The 19,909-nt window shown below is 34.9% G+C and overlaps 1 protein-coding gene across 1 annotated transcript in view; it reads left to right on the top strand.

Moving 5' to 3' along the window:
• Positions 1-4,658: 4,658 nt before the first annotated feature.
• LOC132549381 (kinesin-like protein unc-104) overlaps positions 4,659-19,909 on the top strand; it is a 57,551-nt gene continuing 42,300 nt past the window's right edge. The window contains exons 1-5 of the mRNA XM_060213308.1: positions 4,659-4,696; positions 7,465-7,568; positions 7,898-7,980; positions 8,297-8,476; positions 9,420-9,485. Coding sequence (XP_060069291.1) covers positions 7,469-7,568; positions 7,898-7,980; positions 8,297-8,476; positions 9,420-9,485 — 429 coding nt within the window. The 5' untranslated portion in view covers positions 4,659-4,696; positions 7,465-7,468. The remainder of the gene's footprint in view (positions 4,697-7,464; positions 7,569-7,897; positions 7,981-8,296; positions 8,477-9,419; positions 9,486-19,909) is intronic.

The raw sequence follows: 19,909 nt of genomic DNA, 5'->3' as shown, positions 1-19,909 counted from the left end.
TCCCATACTGTCCAAGAACACTATATGGAATACCAGGTTCATTTGCTGCCACAAGGTATTGAGTACCAGGGTACAACAGAGCAGCTGTCATCCATCCAATTGCTCGACATTTATTAATTTAGGTACATAGACTCGAGACTCAACCTCACAGCCACAAAAGTTAGTTTTTGGACTATGCAGCTAAACTGGCCATATCCATGACAGATATTGAACTTTGCAACTGAAATAACCATATCCATGACCCATCACTAACCACTATCTACATGTATCTCTGAGTATGTCAATCGTTCTGTCTTTGATACCCTTTCAAGTTTCATCTTTTTGCATTTTTTTTTTTTTTATATTTATACAAGTTTATTAAAAAACGTGTTCTGTAAAATGCTTTGAGGGATCAACCATCAAACACTGCATTGCCAGCATTGAAAATTTTGTTAAGTTGATTATTCAAACTAACTTACGGTCGATCGTTCTGTCTTTGTTACCCGTGATCTTTCTTTTTGACATTAGAGAATCACAGGAAGTTGTCGTTTTGTTTGACGTCAAATAGGCCTGTATAGCTCACACCACATATTCATCTAAGTCTCAGTTACCATATTTGGCCTTATGAGCACCCTTCTGCTTTAACAAAGGCTAGGCATTAATGAGTTCACTCGACCATTTATAGAAAATAGTATGAAACGGTAGGGCCTGACAAGAACGTAGCCATTATTTACTTACCAATTGTATCATTTGGAATTTTGGAATTTCACAGCATACGTTTATTACAATGTTCTTATCAAATTGTTTGTGAATGTCATCAAAATAAGAAATGAAGTTTGATTAGCTTTCTTTTTCAATGAAATTTGTGAATTTTTTTTCATTTCTTTATTTTTTTTTTTGTTTTATTTTTGAAGAATTTACATGTAAAACAAACATACACAATACATGTGCATGAAAACCCCATAAACTCTGATTCATTAATCGATAATTATATACTGGATCATTCTCACTTGCACTCGCACAATCTAAAGATGAAGGGAGGGTAGAAAAAGGGGTGATGGAGAGTGTGGAGAGGAGGGGGTCAGAAAGAAAGGAGTGATGGGATCATTGGAATGTGAGGAGAGGAGGGGTTAGGAGAGTGGGATGAGGTGGGGGATAGTGTTTAAGAGAGGTAGTTTCTCCAGACAACTTAAATTTATAAATCAGATATCATTTATGATGAATGTTTATTTAATAAATAAATATGTAGACTGTGCTGTGTCGGCTTGATTTACTATGTGGTTACAGGCATCATGAAATATAAGACAAATTCGAAGTATTGATAGTGAAATCACACTAGAGATAAATGTATAAATAACTAATGAGAACTTCATAATAGACAAACATTCAAATACAAACATTGAGTATATACCATAACTGGTTACTCATATTTTGATTAAACTGGTTAACTTAACTGATTACCAATAAGTCAGATAAAACCACAAATATTATATCTTTTTGCAATTTGACATTTCATTATTATCATATACTCTGATATAGGGCTTTATTGTGGCTTGTGTTACAATATTACCAAACTTTGAGTTTCATTGAAGTAATTAGAAGGAAATTAATAAGTTTTGAAGTAGATATTACTCAAGATTAAAGATCTCGGGTTACATGTACCATGATTCTTCTGAAGACGGGGATACGTAGCATTATAATTCAAATATGATATGTGGAAATGAAGGCTCCTCAATGTATCTGTAATGTCTCAATGTTTACCAAACAACTGCAACCATCTTAAGCTGCAAAATTATACTTCAAGGCTTATGAAAGTCATCCTGATGATGGCCTCATAGTGGTCGAAACATGTTGATGACATCAAAAATCACAATAAAGAAGATAATTATTGTTGGAAGTTGAGAAGTCTTTAAGTCCATGTTACATGTTGATCAGATAGGAATGGACTTTGATAAACAATGCAAAGCTTCCATCCAAGATGTTGCTATTTGAAATATTTGGAATGTTGGTTCTCCTATCTTTTGAGTACTCAAGTAAATATTAAATAAATACAATGTAACGGTAAATGTAATAAGTAATTAAAAGAGTCTGTACCTGGTTTTTGATGTGATCATCAGGATAGAAAGTAAACAAAAGTGGTTGCTTCTTTGCTTGTAGCTGTCAACATCCCCCACCATTTTCAGTTTTTTCATAACTCATGATTTTTACCCAATGAAGTTTTATATAACCATAATATCTTGAATTTCAAATTCTGTAAGGGAAACAGACTTTTATCAAAATTACTGGAACTGCTTTTCTTATAGTCCTCTGTCTACTTTTTACTTATTACCTGAAAAATTAACAGAATTGTCTAAACGTTGATCTGTTATAAACATGAGTATCTATTATAACCCTTATTACACAATATTGTAATCCAACATGACATTAACATTGGATAGTTTACACTTTGCCTTCATGATCAGAGAAAATGATACTATGGTATGTTTCTTCTAAGCAATAATATAAAAAAAATTTCAATTCACTTTTTTCATCAAGTTTTAAGAAAAATTTTACATACGACTTTTGTCAGTTATGAAAACAATGCAGACAGTATCATATAGATAATATAGAAATGTGACAAACATTGTTTATTTTTACTGACTGTGCATGATTTTAAACATCAGATGAGTTGATTAGCTTCAAACATATATATACCCAACTAACCATAACATGTTTTGTTCAACGACCTTGAGAAGCAAAATAGAATGATTCATGCAGACATACTTTGCTGTTTTTGTAATTATTTAAACTTAAAGCAATGTTGTGTAATTTACTTTGATAGATCAGAACTTTAACAAGTTTAACACATTTAAATTTTGCAGCAGACCTGAATTGATATGTCTAAGCTAGTACGTTAATTACATTTCAGATTTCCCACACATTACATAGTTTTGAGGACTGGTTAGGTCTTAATGTGTATTTGGTCATTTTGTGTCTTAGAGAATAATATTTGTTAAGATATGAATAAAATAAAATGAAAAAAGAATCGTTCAATTTTTCCAAATTTCATATTTTCATGTCTGTATTTTTGAGATTAGATGATTATTAAAGATTTTGATCTGAAACCTCCAAAATTTTTATGCCTGGTGAGCTGGCCAAATCAACCAAGCTTAGAATGGTCTGTGCAATATTATATATTTATAATAGCATGTATTGATTGATCTGTCACTGGGGCTTGTGCCCTTGTATCCCTGTTAGATCAATGGATTCATCTCTGCTTCTGACGCAGAATTTCTCTCCAAGAAAAATCAATAATCTCTCCCACCAACAACATGACATCACCCTAACTACTAAAGGGAATGGTACTATGAGGTTCCAAAGGGAAATTTACCAAGAATTTTAATCAAATTCCAAATTTTTTAAACATGAGAGAATTTCATAAATGCCAGATTCTTGATTAATGGCTGTTTTAACAAATTTGTTTTGAAATTGTTTCAACATTCACTATTTGTATGTCATAGCAGCTGGCTTGTCAGGAGCATAATGGTACCATTCCTTGTTTTGTGAAGTCTATATATTGATTGACAATGTTTGGTTGCCCTATTTAGTTGCAGACTTTTCCATTGATTTTACACCAATTATCTATATTTTGTGCTCTATTATTCATTAATCTAGGTATGAGCTGAACACATATGTATACATACTTATATATATATTCTTACAAGGACTCACAGGAAAATTAGTACTCCTTTCCTCACAATATCATGGGAAATGTCAGTCTACCAAAATTTATTTTGTTTCCAATGAATGTGAGGATGTTTTCCCTGGGTGCACCTCTGATTGGAAGTGCATTACATATTCATTAGATATAGCTTAACTGTTCCTGGTGTGCTTCAGACTTAGCACAAAAAGTGGCTTATGTTCAACTTGGATTTTAGGACACCCTGCTAAGGTAAGCTTGTAGAATGACGGAGGAATGATATTGTAGGAATCACACTTTACTTTGTCGTGTAAATACATCAGAAGGTCACATAGAAACTGAATTCCAGTAGTGCCTTCAGGCTACAAGTCCAGACGTTACATCATACAACACAGAAATATAAACATAATAGATTATAAGTTTGTGAGAGACCCGTTCTGTAGAATCAGTATTTACATCAGCCACTGTTGATCAGTATTTATATAAGATATCACTGGTGACCAGGTCTGCTGGCTTAACTGAATATCGGATTTTTACAGCAGCTCATGTGTTATGTTTTAGGATTCGTCAAATCTGCTCGTTCAGCATTTTGGGTGAATTATGTTAATTTCGATGTGTTTTCTATGGATCGAAGTGACGTCCAATATTATAATAAGAATCCAAATGAGTCAATACTCAGAGACATGACGTTATACTGTGTAAATTATCATAAGAGCACTACCAAATCTTAGCGATCGTTTTCGCCATATTGCCGCCAAGTGGAACATTTGGTCAGTGGATTGGACTTTCCGATAACCTTTTTTTATATCTATTTAACTTCAGTGTCAATATGGAGTTGTGAGAGGAGAAAGAGAAAACCAGGTGGAGGATTTCTTGTCGGATACCAGCCTCCGAATCAGACTTTCCTGGGATACCTGCAATAACGGGCCGCCATACCAAAATGGATCGTATACCCAGCTTGTATCTGTAGAGACTCATCAAGCTTAGATTCATAATCCTCCTGAATATTTTTAAAGTTTAAACAAGGAACAAGAAAAGGTATGTCCAATTCTTTATTTCTAGATCTTATTCTTTGGCCAATACTCCCCATTTTCACAACAGTTCACTGTTGCAAGCTGTTTGGAATTGTTCACAGTGATAAGTATGAGTCCTCCCTGTATATAATCTTCCTAATTACTTTTTTGTATTGAATTCTTCTATTTCTTTTTCCATGTTTTGTTGCATTTTTTTAAAGATATTTTATTTGATATGTATATATTTCTTGGACAGCAGGCAAAACAAAAATATTCATTTGTGTCATGTCAGCACTTAGCTTGGCGAGTTATGACCAATGCAGTGTTGAGATCTTGTTTTTATAAGTATTGTATTTGATATAGATATAAATATGTGTCCTTTATAGACAGGTGTCTGTATATTGGCCATGTTTGTCATATTTCTTTATATGGAGAAGGTAGTCATACATTTACATAGACAGATGGTCACTACTATAGACAGGTGATTGATGTCCTATGACAGGTCATGTTAAAGTACAGGTAGATTGTTTTTATAGACAGATGGTCACTATAGACAGGTGATTAATGTCCTATGACAGATCATGTAAAGTATAGCTAGATTGTTTTTATAGACAGATGGTCACTATAGACAGGTGATCGATGTCCTATGACAGGTCATGTAAACGTAAAGCTAGATTGTTTTTATAGACAGATGGTCACTATAGACAGGTGATTGATGTCATATGACAGGTCACGTAAACATATAGCTAGATTGTTTTTATAGACAGATGGTCATTATAGACAGGTGATTAATGTCATATGAAAGGTCATGTAAAAGTATAGGTAGATGGTTTTTATAGACAGGTCGTCAGCGTAGACAGGTGATTGTTGTCTTCTAATATATTATGTAATACTATAGCTAGATCGTTTCGATGGTTTTGTACTTCAATACATGTCAGTATGTTCCCCTTGTCTATTTACTTTCAACTGAGACCACCATCTTGTAAAAGCAGAGACCAATACAAGAGAAATGTTTAAATAGGAGGTAATTAAACTGATCTGATATGGTATGAACACATTACTGACAGGTAAAGTATGAACATATTGCTGACTGCATATATTATGAATGTATTACTGACCAGATATAGTATGAACACATTACTGACAAGGTAAAGTATGAACATATTACCGACCAGATATAGTATGAACACATTACTGAGGATATAGTATGAACACATTACTGACCAGACATAGTATGAACATATTACTGACCAGATATAGTATGAACCCGTTACTGACCAGATATAGTATGAACACATTACTGACCAGATATAGTATGAACACATTACTGACCAGATATAGTATGAACACATTACTGACCAGATATAGTATGAACACATTACTGACCAGATATAGTATGAACACATTGGTGACCTGACACAGTATGAACACATTACTGACCAGATATAGTATGAACACATTACTGACCAGATAAAGTATGAACACATTAGTGACCTGACAGAGTATGAACACATTACTGACCAGATATGGTATGAACACATTAGTGACCTGGCACAGTATGAACACATTACTGACCAAATATAGTATGAACCCATTACTGACCAGATATAGTATGAACCCATTACTGACCCAATACAGTGTGAAAATATTACTCTACTGAAGTACTTATGTATTTTGGATGTTACCCATAGGAAGAATTAATGCTGTATGTCTTTATTAAAGTCAAGAAAAAATGTTTTTCTTCAATCTTAATACACACAAACAATTTTTGATGCTGACCTTCAGCTGTCATCTTTATTGGGTTAGAGTTTATATTATTAGTTTTTCAGTTGGAACAGTGATAAGATTTTCTGAAATATTGATCAGTGTTTTTTTGCTGCATCATATAAGAAATGCAGTGATAATTTCCTGTTGGGTCAGTGTTGAATACAAGATCATAGAAATCATGTTTATTATCCTCTCAATATTGTTTAATATCCATAACAAAATATAAATATGGTTTAAAAGTGATATTATCGGTATTTTGGTTAAAGCTTGAAAATTAATCAAGGTAAAATTTTGAAGGTTAAAGGTCATAATGCTGAATGTTGCATATAGCATGATATTGTTTTAATGTAGTTGGAATAGATATACCAGTTACAAGGTCAGATTATTAATTTAATAACAAATGTAATTCCCAGTGTAATGGTAAGACATGCTTACACATTGATATACGGTCGAGGCAATGTCAAGGTCATGTATGTCATTTGAACAGTAAAAGTGGTCTAAGAATTCCTGTGTTGAGATAGATATGATCAAGTTTCAGGTCAAAGTCACTGTTATTTGGTAATTTGTATGGAACAGGGCATTCAAATTTCTTTTTAAACCTTTACATGTATAGCCTGATAGTGAGCGATAATGGTAAAAACTTGCCTTAGTAAGTTGCGTTTATTATGTTATATATTGTATAGCTAGTAGTTTTCAAAAGTCCAAATTTCCACACTTTCTTTTAAATTTAACTGACAATGTATTAACAAACTAAAATTTCATCTGGATGTAAAAGAACATCTTATACACCTGTCTAATTACTTCATGGATTGAAACTTTTGCTACAACATTAATGAAGTGAAATTATCATCCCTGCAAAAATAACCCGCTCTATGAGTCTGTTCTGTTTATAGATGTACTGCAAGTTAAGGTAAAAATCTCAGGGGAATTAATGATCAAGTTCATTATAATCTTTTGGTTGCTGGTGTAAATATAAAAGTATTGATTGTGCAATAAGACCATGCCTGGTAATATATTACTTTGCAGTAAGATGTCGTCTGTAAAAGTTGCTGTGCGAGTGCGGCCATTTAATGGACGAGAAAAGTCACATAACTCCAACTGCATCATTCAGATGTCAGGGAAAAGCTCAGGTATGATATGTATAAACTCTAGAGTGCTACTGAAAATTGGTAAAAATTGTGGAATCTTCACTACTACAGTGTTTTACAAACATTATGTCACTATTAACTACATAGAGCACAGATTTGGCTAAAGGTTGTGCAGAATATTTGTATGCATTTGTGATCAGGTGCTAAGGTAGCTGTGTGTATTTTATCTAGTTTGAAAAGCTGATGAGAATTCTGACTTTGAGATGTGTAGTCAGTTTGCCACTTCTTCAAGTTTCATCAAATAATATTTTTATGCGTGATTTTCTGTACATGTTTGAAGTTCTATTTTAAATTTTTGCCAATATTTGCAGCCATAACTAATCCAAAAGCTGGACCCAAAGAACAGAAGATAAAGACTTTTGAGTTTGACTATTCTTACTGGTCACACACCACGGTAAATATTAACCTAGGGTATTTTTCTCCTCTCATCACAAAATACTGTATCATCTCTCTCTTTCAAAAAAAAAGGAAAAGAAAATGAACAAAAACAATAAACAAGATTTTGTACTTAAACTTAATTACTGATGAGTGTTAAAGTCTTCTATTGTGTAGAAGTTGAGAATATATTTTACATTTGCATCACAGTTAGATAAAATTTATTGAAATTTTCCTGTCTGTATATCAAAATTATGACACAGAGAATAATGACTTTCAATTTATTTTACTAAGGAAGAGTGTTCTTTTCAATAACTTATTGTGATTTTTTTCAGCCGGATGATCCAAACTTCGCCTCCCAACGTCAAGTCTATGAAGACATTGGACTGGAGATGCTTGACCATGCCTTCGAAGGGTACAATGTGTGCATCTTTGCTTATGGCCAGACTGGTTCAGGCAAAAGTTATACCATGATGGGCAAGAATGAGCCAGGACAGCAAGGAATTATCCCACAGGTATGTTAACAATATATACAAAAACTATAATATATGACAGAAACATGAGTGAGATTCAAAACAGGTTTTAAGAATCAAAATTCATTTTAGATCTATAGTTTTCTGTGATGTGGTACTTGAAGTTATGTACCAGGGTCACCTGATGATGATTTTCACTTGTGCGAGTACTTGTTACTTGTTTATTCCTACCACTACCAATAATAACAACAGCAGAATTCTTTTTTTCATTAATTTAGTTGGTTAATTATGTCAAAACTGTAAACTTTCACCAGAATTCAAGGGAGGTTATGTGATATAACCATGATGGTTAAATTACATTCCTACCATGTCATCAGTATGATAACACCCATTGCATGAATGCTGTTGTGGTTACATGTTGAATAAGACTTAGCAGAGTTCTAATTGGCTGAAGATTTCCCCATGGCCAATCACAACACTTTCTCAATGGTGATATCATAACTACCAACATCACATGAATTGTGATATCACCAAAGAAAGAAATATTGAGTGAGAACACACCCTGATCTTTTTTTTAATCAGTTCAGTAAAATGCTTCAAAAAAACTTGCAAAGTATCTAATAAGAGACTTTGTTACAGTCTTAGAGAGAATCTTGCTTTTTAAAAGAATTTTTTTTTTACAATTTCATGTTGGTTTTCATTTTGTCTTATCCTCTATAAAGTAAAAACCATTAGTTTTGTTTTATTAATCTCAGTATGAGATGTAAACACGTTTAGGATCTATATTTATTATACAGTAATGCATGTGGAATGCAATGATTTTGTCAACTTTGAGAAGAAATACAGTGCAGTTCAGTAATTCATCTCACATTCTAGTCCAGGTGGTTTATCCGAACACATCATAACCATTACAATGTAGATTAGATGTGATATTAAAAGCACTTTCTTATCAGAAATATGAAGCAGTGATATTTTGTTGTTACAGCTGTGTGAAGATCTGTTTGTAAGGATAAAAGAGAAGTCTTGTGAGGAGACAAACTATTCCTGTGAGGTAGGTATTTCTTACTTCACAATTAGTTAAAATGATGAATCAAATTTTAGATGTGTTAATTTCTTATAGATACTTTGTATCAAGCCTATCTATTGTATAGTTAGCTTTCACGTGGCTGATATGTTGTGGGGGTCAAATTTTTAGCTAGTTTATGGGATCAAATTTCATGTCATAGTATCCATTTACAAAGGCATATATAACAATGTAATAAAACCATTTCCTGAAATTCACTGTAAAATGCATGCTGGCCATTAATTCAGAGAATGTGTATCCCAACTACTATATAATACATATCAACTACAGGTAGGAAAGTCAACAAAATCTGTTGGGTTGTCAATATCATGGCCACACCTACTTTTAGTCATTTACTGTCTTTCATCAGTATCATAATGATTTACCAATAAGCTTATGCTGATAATAAGTGCATGCTTGTCGAGATTCTTTCATGGCTTGAAATACATTTAAAATGTTAAGCTTCACAGGCATGCAGTTCCTAGTCTTATTTTGAAAAATTAATGAGAGTATGTGAAAGAAATATTTTTTGCTTTTGTTTAATTTGTTGTTTTCATAAGTGTGCCTTGGAGAATAAGCCTGAAAACCCCTTGCTTTCTAGTCCGTCACTTTAATGAGAAAGCTAAAGAGAAAATCCTGTTAGGGCAAAGCTAGAAGGCCACTGACTCTATATGCTTTAATATGTGCCACATAGGCAACTTTTGCTCCAATACCAAGTATGTGTTTAAAAATGTAATACTGCAACAGCGGAACTTCCCTTAACTGACCATGTATGGTACATGGACATTTGCTGGTTAAGTGAAGGCTCAGTTTGCAGAATTGAACATAGTTAACCAGTCCAGGATATAGCCCTCCTAATGTCATTCTGTGCATGACAATGTCCATGCCTTTTGTGCCCCGTATGCTGACGGTTGCAAGTCTGTCTAAAAGTGTTTACTATAAGATTGATACATTTGATGAACTGGAGTTTCAGTTAATTAGAATAACAATATAATCTTTTAAAACAAATTCCATGTATGTCTCCATTTTGTATGTGTTAAAATAACACAATGTGTAACTCATGCAAATAGATGTAAAACTACAGTTCTCCAGCTTAGTATATTGACTTACTATCACAATGTCTTTTGATATAGTCCTTTACTTGTTTAAGTTAAACATTTGATTGGTTTGGTATGGTTTCATCTTGTCATGTGATGATAATTATGTATGATTCTATGTATAATCCTCGTCGTGGAAGGTTTGGTAAACGAAGCGTGTTTGTGACATGTATGTGCCCAAGGCACAAAGAATGACATGTTGATTTCATAGATCGCTGGTGCTGGTTTCTCAAATAAGACTGGCTTTTTGTAGAATATTTCTGTATTATTTAATCTTTTCAGACACAAAATTGGTTCCATGTTTGGAATTGAGAGCAACTGGTAATTGGTTTTTTAATTGTTATATTAAAGTGAACGTCATATTCTATACATTTGTTTGATTTCAAGAGGTGATCGATTTTAAGATGAATTGGTTTAGGGGGAGTTTTGCTGTAGATGTATTCACTGCTAACATTCAGAAGTATAACCTTTGCAGTTAATTTGAAGACTGCTTCAGATTTGTCTCTCGTAAAAACTGATTTCCCGTTGGGGTTGTGTTTTAAATTACATGTAATAAGTTGAATTCTAAAACAGTCACTTTCATTTATTCCTAATCATTCTTAACCAAACAAGGTAATTTTGCTTTAATTCTACGTCATGATTTGTATTTAGAAACATTTTCTATTCGTAAACTGAAAAGATCTGGAGACAATTCGCCTTGAGAAAATGTTTTGCTTGATGCAGATTTTATTAGAAGATGTGGTAATTGAGTTTCCTATAAGGGAACAAGGATTGATGACAATTCATTGGTGCTTCTGTAAATGTCACACTCAAAATGTGATTAATTTCTGGAGTTTGATGCAACCAAACCATGTATGAAATCTTCATCTGGAGAATTTTACATGACTTGAAGTTTTTCATTTATTATTCAATAAGCAATGAATTCCTCAAATACATAGAAGTATTTTATCACCAGGCTGTTGTTCTACTCAGTTCTAGAGACAGGGAATATGAATAAAAAGTCATGTATTTCTATTTCTTTTCTTTGCCCTAGAAGATACATGTGATATTGCCCTAGTAAACATTAATGGTACAGCTGACCATGTTTTGTCCTTAAGTCAATATTAGCAGTATTGCGGACCATTTCTTGTCCTTAAGTCAATATTAGCAGTATTGCGGACCATTTCTTGTCCTTAAGTCAATATTAGCAGTATTGCGGACTATTTCTTGTCCTTAAGTCAATATTATCAGTATTGCGGACTATTTCTTGTCCTTAAGTCAATATTAGCAGTATTGCAGACCATTTCTTGTCCTTAAGTCAATATTAGCAGTATTGCGCACCATATTGTACCCTTAAGTCAATATTAGCAGTATTGCGGACTATTTCTTGTTCTGAAGTCAATATTAGCAGTATTGCGGACCATATTGTACCCTTAAGTCAATATTAGCAGTATTGCGCACCATATTGTACCCTTAAGTCAATATTAGCAGTATTGCGGACTATTTCTTGTCCTTAAGTCAATATTATCAGTATTGCGGACTATTTCTTGTCCTTAAGTCAATATTAGCAGTATTGCAGACCATTTCTTGTCCTTAAGTCAATATTAGCAGTATTGCGCACCATATTGTACCCTTAAGTCAATATTAGCAGTATTGCGGACTATTTCTTGTTCTGAAGTCAATATTAGCAGTATTGCAGACCATATTGTACCCTTAAGTCAATATTAGCAGTATTGTGGACCATTTCTTGTCCTTAAGTCAATATTAGCAGTATTGCAGACGATTTCTTGTCCTTAAGTCAATGTTAGCAGTATTGCAGACCATTTCTTGTCCTTAAGTCAATATTAGCAGTATTGCGGACCATATTGTACCCTTAAGTCAATATTAGCAGTATTGCGGACCATTTCTTGTCTTTAAGTTAATATTAGCAATATTGCGGACCATTTCTTGTCCTTAAGTCAATATTAGCAGTATTGCAGATCATTTCTTGTCATTAAGTCAATATAAGCAGTATTGCGGACCATTTCTTGTCCTTAAGTCAATATTAGCAGTATTGCGGACCATTTCTTGTCCTTAAGTCAATATTAGCTGTATTGTGGACCATTTCTTGTCCTTAAGTCAATATTAGCTGTATTGCGAACCATTTCTTGTCCTTAAGTCAATATTAGCAGTATTGCGGACCATTTTTTGTCCTTAAGTCAACAATAGCAGTGTAATGCCAACTGTTTTTACCCTAGTCAGTATTAGCTGTATTGCCAACCATTTCAATGATTCTTCTAACTGGCAATGCCTGTCTTTATCTTTCATTATTAATTCTAATTATGGTACTTTAATTCACTTAAAGCACAAGATATCCAAAGTTCTTCATTCTTAAAGTATAGGCTAGAGAGGACTTATCTTTAGCTCAATCAGTTGTGCATTGTGTATTAATGAGTAAAGACTAGTAAGCCAGATGTCTCTAGCATGATACCTATATGGTGCACTTATAATTAAGGATCAGGGGTAAGCCTGTAATAAGCCTAAACTGTACTCCTGTTAAGGTTAAGCACTACACAGTTTATATATATATATATGATAGGTTATGCTTGTCATCTGTTTTGTATCAATTATAGATGTTGTAGTGCGCTTCATAAATTTTCATGACTTAATTCCCCTGATGTAAGTTTTTTTATGATCAATACATTTTCTGGGTGGCAGAGTGCTTTCTGACTCACAGCAGTCGTGTAGGGTTGGTTCTTCGAATATATTAATCCAAGAATAGGCAATGTAATTGATACTCAAGTAGTTTCATATATACCTGTTTGCTTTCATTTGTCTAATTAGTATCAATGTTAAAACGTTGTCTTATGGTGTTGCTAAAAAAAAGTAAGGTCAAAGAAAAAAGAACTGCGATTAATTTCAGACAGCACCTTCAGATATTTAAGAGTAGGGACCTCCAACTACAGGGTTCTGTACAAATAGAGACCCAGACTACAGGGTCTGTATAGATAGAGACCGAGACTACAGGGTTCTGTACAAATAGAGACTCAGACTACAGGGTCTGTACAGAGAGAGACCCAGACTACAGGGTCTGTACAGAGAGAGACCCAGACTACAGGGTCTGTACAGATAGAAACCCAGACTGCAGAGTCTGTACAGAGAGAGACCCAGACTACAGGGTCAGAGTCAGACTACATGGTCTGTACAGAGAGAGACCCAGACTACAGAGTCTGTACATATAGAAACCCAGACTGCAGAGTCTGTACAGAGAGAGACCCAGACTGCAGGGTCTGTACAGATAGAGACCGAGACTACAGGGTCTGTACAGATAGAGACCCAGACTACAGGGTCTGTACAGAGAGAGACCCAGACTACAGGGTCTGTACAGATAGAAACCCAGACTGCAGAGTCTGTACAGAGAGAGACCCAGACTGCAGGGTCTGTACAGATAGAGACCCAGACTGCAGGGTCTGTACAGATAGAGACCCAGACTGCAGAGTCTGTACAGAGAGAGACCCAGACTGCAGGGTCTGTACAGATAGAGACCCAGACTACAGGGTCTGTACAGATAGAAACCCAGACTGCAGAGTCTGTACAGATAGAGACCCAGACTGCAGAGTCTGTACAGAGAGAGACCCAGACTACAGGGTCTGTACAGAGAGAGACCCAGACTACAGGGTCTGTACAGTCAGAGACCCAGACTACAGGGTCTGTACAGAGAGAGACCCAGACTACAGGGTCTGTACAGAGAGAGACCCAGACTACAGGGTCTGTACAGATAGAAACCCAGACTGCAGAGTCTGTACAGAGAGAGACCCAGACTACAGGGTCTGTACAGATAGAGACTCAGACTACAGGGTCTGTACAGAGAGAGACCCAGACTACAGGGTCTGTACAGATAGAAACCCAGACTGCAGAGTCTGTACAGAGAGAGACCCAGACTGCAGGGTCTGTACAGATAGAGACCCAGACTGCAGAGTCTGTACAGAGAGAGACCCAGACTGCAGGGTCTGTACAGATAGAGACCCAGACTACAGGGTCTGTACAGAGAGAGACCCAGACTACAGGGTCTGTAACAGAGAGAAACCCAGACTGCAGAGTCTGTACAGATAGAGACCCAGACTGCAGGGTCTGTACAGATAGAGACCCAGACTGCAGAGTCTGTACAGAGAGAGACCCAGACTGCAGGGTCTGTACAGATAGAGACCCAGACTACAGGGTCTGTACAGATAGAAACCCAGGCTGCAGAGTCTGTACAGATAGAGACCCAGACTGCAGAGTCTGTACAGAGAGAGACCCAGACCCAGACTACAGGGTCTGTACAGAGAGAGACCCAGACTACAGGGTCTGTACAGTCAGAGACCCAGACTACAGGGTCTGTACAGAGAGACCCAGACTACAGGGTCTGTACAGTCAGAGACCCAGACTACAGGGTCTGTACAGAGAGAGACCCAGACTACAGTGTCTGTACAGATAGAGACCCAGACTACAGGGTCTGTACAGAGAGAGACCCAGACTACAGGGTCTGTACAGAGAGAGACCCAGACTACAGGGTCTGTACTGATAGAGACCCAGACTACAAGGTCTGTATAGATAGTGACTCAGATCACAGGGTCTGTGCAGAGAGAGACCCAGACTACAGGGTCTGTGCAGATAGAGACTCAGACTACAGGGTCTGTACAGAGAGAGACCCAGACTACAGGGTCTGTACAGTCAGAGACCCAGACTACAGGGTCTGTACTGATAGAGACCCAGACTACAGGGTCTGTACAGATAGAGACCCAGACTACAGGGTCTGTACAGACAAAGACCTAGAGTACAAGGTCTTTTCAGACAGAGACCCAGACTACAGGGTCTGTACAGATATAGACTCAGACTACAGGGTCAGCAGCTTTGACTAGAGATAAATCAATGGGCTTCTTTGGTATGTGACAACCGTCAACATTGATATGGATCATGGTGTTAATCCCAGCTGACATTTATACAATTAGTTGACTGTTAAGGGACCACTAATTGTATAGCCAGGGTAGGAATTATCAGCTTCAGGACAGGCCACAAATCATTTGATATCTATATATGGTTGCTAAGAACCATTCATTGTGTAGCATTTAACTTGATTCCCTGAATTATGTAAAAAAAAAATTATAAAAAATCTCTGCTGTAAGCTAGAAATTGTTTGAAATTTCCTGAATTACACATTATTCTGACTTAAAGAACAATTTTTACCAGATATTAAACTGATCAAATTACACTGAATTATAGAAATGATATTTATTAATAGAATTATACATAATGATAAAATAACGTACAGAATTTTAAATACTTATGTTTTAGTGCTTAGTGATAGATACATACTGATCTATAGAAGTAATACAGAAATATAGAACTGCTAAATTTATTTGATATTGATTCTGAGTTGCAGGTCAGGGGGGCTCCCAACGGGGGGTTTACTGGGCTCTCTTTTTTGTGTATACATGTATTATATACAAATGAATGGAAATTATTGAAGATATAAAACGTAAAATCTTGTGTAATGTGCACAGATACCTTTTGGGGCTTAAAATGATAAAAAAAAAATGCTTCTATTTGCATAATATGTGCACCCAAAACTTCAGTCAAAATTGATTGCCAGGAGCCAAGAAATAGATTTTAGAATGTTGAGCTAAATTGCCAGACCATTACACACTTTGGTAAGATAATCACATGGAGGCTATTCCCTTGTTACTGTTAGATATATAGATATCATTGATAAACATTAATAAGACCAATTTCAATAAATATGGAATTACACTCGGTGATAAGTATCTGTTGGAACTCTGCATACTAATATGTCAACGATAACATCGACCATTCTACTGGAAATCGGACCATGTGCTTATAGCTTCTGGTTCGGCGCAGTATCAGACGTCGAGGAGAACAAAATAAAATCTGTCAGTTTCTTAAAAGTTAAACATGAGAAGGTTTCAAAAGATTATTATGTTATAGTGAGTATATTTTTCAATATCCCAAACAGTGTACTGTTGATCATTAGGTTTGCCATGCTAGTTGCTATCACGCTTATAAACACTTCGTTTTCCAGGAAAAAAAAAAGAAACCTTAATAATCCTATAGCTATGTAATGTGCGCATCCCCAACTTTTGACATGAATGAAATACATATTCATAAAATGAATAGAATACATACTCATGACAGTTATGTTGATATACATATAATGTATTTATGAGATATTCATAATTTTCAGATCCACATCAGTGTGATATAATACACAATCAAAACAACATCATTGTGCCAGTATAGATGGGTAGTCAGGCTATTTTCTAGAAACAATATTGTAAATGGTTGATCATACCCTACAGTGGTGTGGCTGTTTTTCTGGGGTGCATTTTGAAGTACTGTAGCCAAATGAAATCTTATTGATTTTTTTTTATTTATTGAGTATAAACATGTATGAAATATGTATGTCCATAGGGTCTGAATATACAATCTCTGGTTTATTGTAATGAGCTTATATTTCTGAGGTCTGAGAGCTGTAGTCTGCAGACTGATCTCCACATTATAGATCAATGATGGTAGATGACTTAGTCACTGCAGTAGTGAATCAGAGGTGACTTGGCGAGGAACAGTCAAACACCAGTGTTAGAAATTCTAAAGGCTTTGGTATTGATTCTGTTATCAAAGTTGTATGTTGTAACCAAGTACTAACTCTAATAGACAGATATATTTGTCTGGTACTGAAATGTGCCATGTATCTTCATACAGTATGTCCATACTTTCATCCACATTTGAGATATTTCGAGACAGACTTTCTATGTTGCTTTTCTCTATATATTAGAATATTACTATGTCATTTCATGTTCAAAGAACTTTTTATTCTAAGCATTTAAACACACATTTGTGAACCAGCAATAAAGATCTAGTCAGGAATGCATCCAAGGAAGTTCAAGGTCAGAGGTTGGGGTCAAAAGTTAATTATCTGTCTTTAATATTGTTTGCAGATAGCCATAATAAAGAAAAAAGGGTTTCAAGCTTAAAATCATAAAAAAGTTGGATAAAACAAAGCAATGCTGAGATAGTTTCACAAGACTTGCACATCTTCTATAGAACTGAAACAAACATATTTTCTTTGAAGTAACATAATGTTTATGCAAATACCAGGAGAAAACCTTTTTATTGCTGTCAAGTTTTCAAGCCCCCAATGGCCCATGATATGTAAACATCCACATTCTTGTCTGTGTATAAAATCCTTAAGACATCATGTAAGATGTTACAACAGGAGGTAACATACTGTCCAATAAATCACAAGGTAATGTAATCAGTATATCTGTACAATATGGGTTTTAATGATAACAGATGTGTTATGATTTAGAGGCTACAACTCTTCTGACTTGGCATAACGCTCTGCTATTTCAACTCTCTGCCATTACCAGGTATAGATGCCACTGGAGTATACGTGCATGTCACATTAAATATTTATATCAGAGTCACGTCTCTTAGAAGTAGAAACTTTATCATCTGGTCTGCGAGGGTCAAGAAAAGGTTTCAGATGTACAGTTACAGGATCAATGGATGTTGTTTACCATAAACGAAATAATGTCTGGATTCATTAAAGACAGAGGGTCAACAGCCATCATTCAGGTATACCTGATTGGCTGATAGACGTGTCTGTAGCACACTTGTCACGATCTGCTAGCAATAGACCTGTCTGTAGCACACTTGTCACGATCTGCTAGCAATAGACGTGTCTGTAGCACACTTGTCACGATCTGCTAGCAATAGACGTGTCTGTAGCACACTTGTTACGATCTGCTAGCAATACCTTAGATCAATTTACACTGTACCAAGCAAAGGTAATCAGTTCTGTAACAATTCTATATATATTGAATGTGAATGAAAGTGTAGCTTGATCAAGAAAGCTGAAATGATTTCAGGAATCATTCTATGACATTAGGCAGACAATAAGCTTTGTCTGATGATTGTAGCGAGTATTTGGACACAAAGCAAAACACAGGTTACATATATAATGGATTTTTACAGTTGAAAATCTTCATGAAACAAAGTCAATATTTCTAGAGTTTGTGAAATTGTGGACTTTATCATAATAATTTACAATGTTAACAGTGTGGTATGTTTACCAAATCCCACCCACGTAAAAACAAAAACGTATCCTTGTTTGATTATCACAATGTATTGCCTGAAAACACACTGTTGTCAGATAAAACGTGAACTACAACAACAATGATGGTCTCCTATGAGATTTTCTAGAACTCATCAGTCTAACCAGCATGGTTCCTGGTGCATTAATCAATTCTTCATTATGTTACAGATCAGATTGAATCTGTTATTTTTTCTGCATGCAACACTGAAATCCTTCATGATGAAGTTAATGGACAAATTGTTGCTTTAATCAATAACTGAACTATTTCATTACTGTTAAATTTAAAACTCACAAACTTACTACAGGAACAGTTCCATTTATCAAGATTTTCATATGTGCAATATTTTCTTGAAAGCTTCTTATTCTGAAGTTCCATTAGTAGGATTCAGTTTAAACTTGCCTGAAATAATCTTGAGATGTTCTTTAAATTTTGAATTTACCTTTTTTAAATTCAGCTGGTGTTAATATGGTGAAGAAGCAAACAAAAGTGTTGTTATTTTTCTAACTTCTTTTTTTTTTGAAATAGGAGTATACAATTGTCAAAAATATTTCAATATGGCCAAATTTAAATAAAATGATCTATTTTGTGGGACGGTCCAAAATCCAATATAGTCACCATGGATGACTGCCATTAAAAAATTGATGAGCAACCCATTTAACAACCTTTCTTTAAATGATCCTTGGATGGTTCTAACCTTTTTTTTACTGGGTCTGTCAAAAATACAATATGGCCACTATGACTGCCATTCAAAAAACCCACTTAAAACCTCTTCTCCAGTTCTGCTGGTGCCATAATGATTTCTGAAATTGTCCTGTTTTTTTTTTTTTTTTTTTTGTAAATTTACTCCTCAAATATTTAGAATTGTTTTAATCATATAATAACTGTTTGTATTGAAGAAGTCACTACTGCTATTGTTTTTGTAGAGGTCTCCTCAGTCTGATGACTGTTATAGCTCATGGGTCTCCTTTTAATTCTCTTAAATATTTAGGATAAAAGAATTGATATGTGTTGAAAAATGGGAACACAACCAAAAATGAAAAGGATAGGATACTGAAGAGAGATTTATTGCTAAAAGGATAGGATACTGAGGAGAGATTTACTGCTTAAAGGATAGGATACTGAGAAGAGATTTATTGCTTAAAGGATAGAATACTGAGGAGAGATTTACTGCTTAAAGGATAGGATACTGAGGAGAGATTTA

This window comes from Ylistrum balloti, unplaced genomic scaffold (assembly GCF_031769215.1).
Source record: "Ylistrum balloti isolate Yb309-2 unplaced genomic scaffold, AGI_CSIRO_Ybal_v1 Utg370056, whole genome shotgun sequence".
NCBI classification, from domain to species: domain Eukaryota; kingdom Metazoa; phylum Mollusca; class Bivalvia; order Pectinida; family Pectinidae; genus Ylistrum; species Ylistrum balloti.
This window is presented reverse-complemented; position numbering and strand designations above follow the sequence as displayed.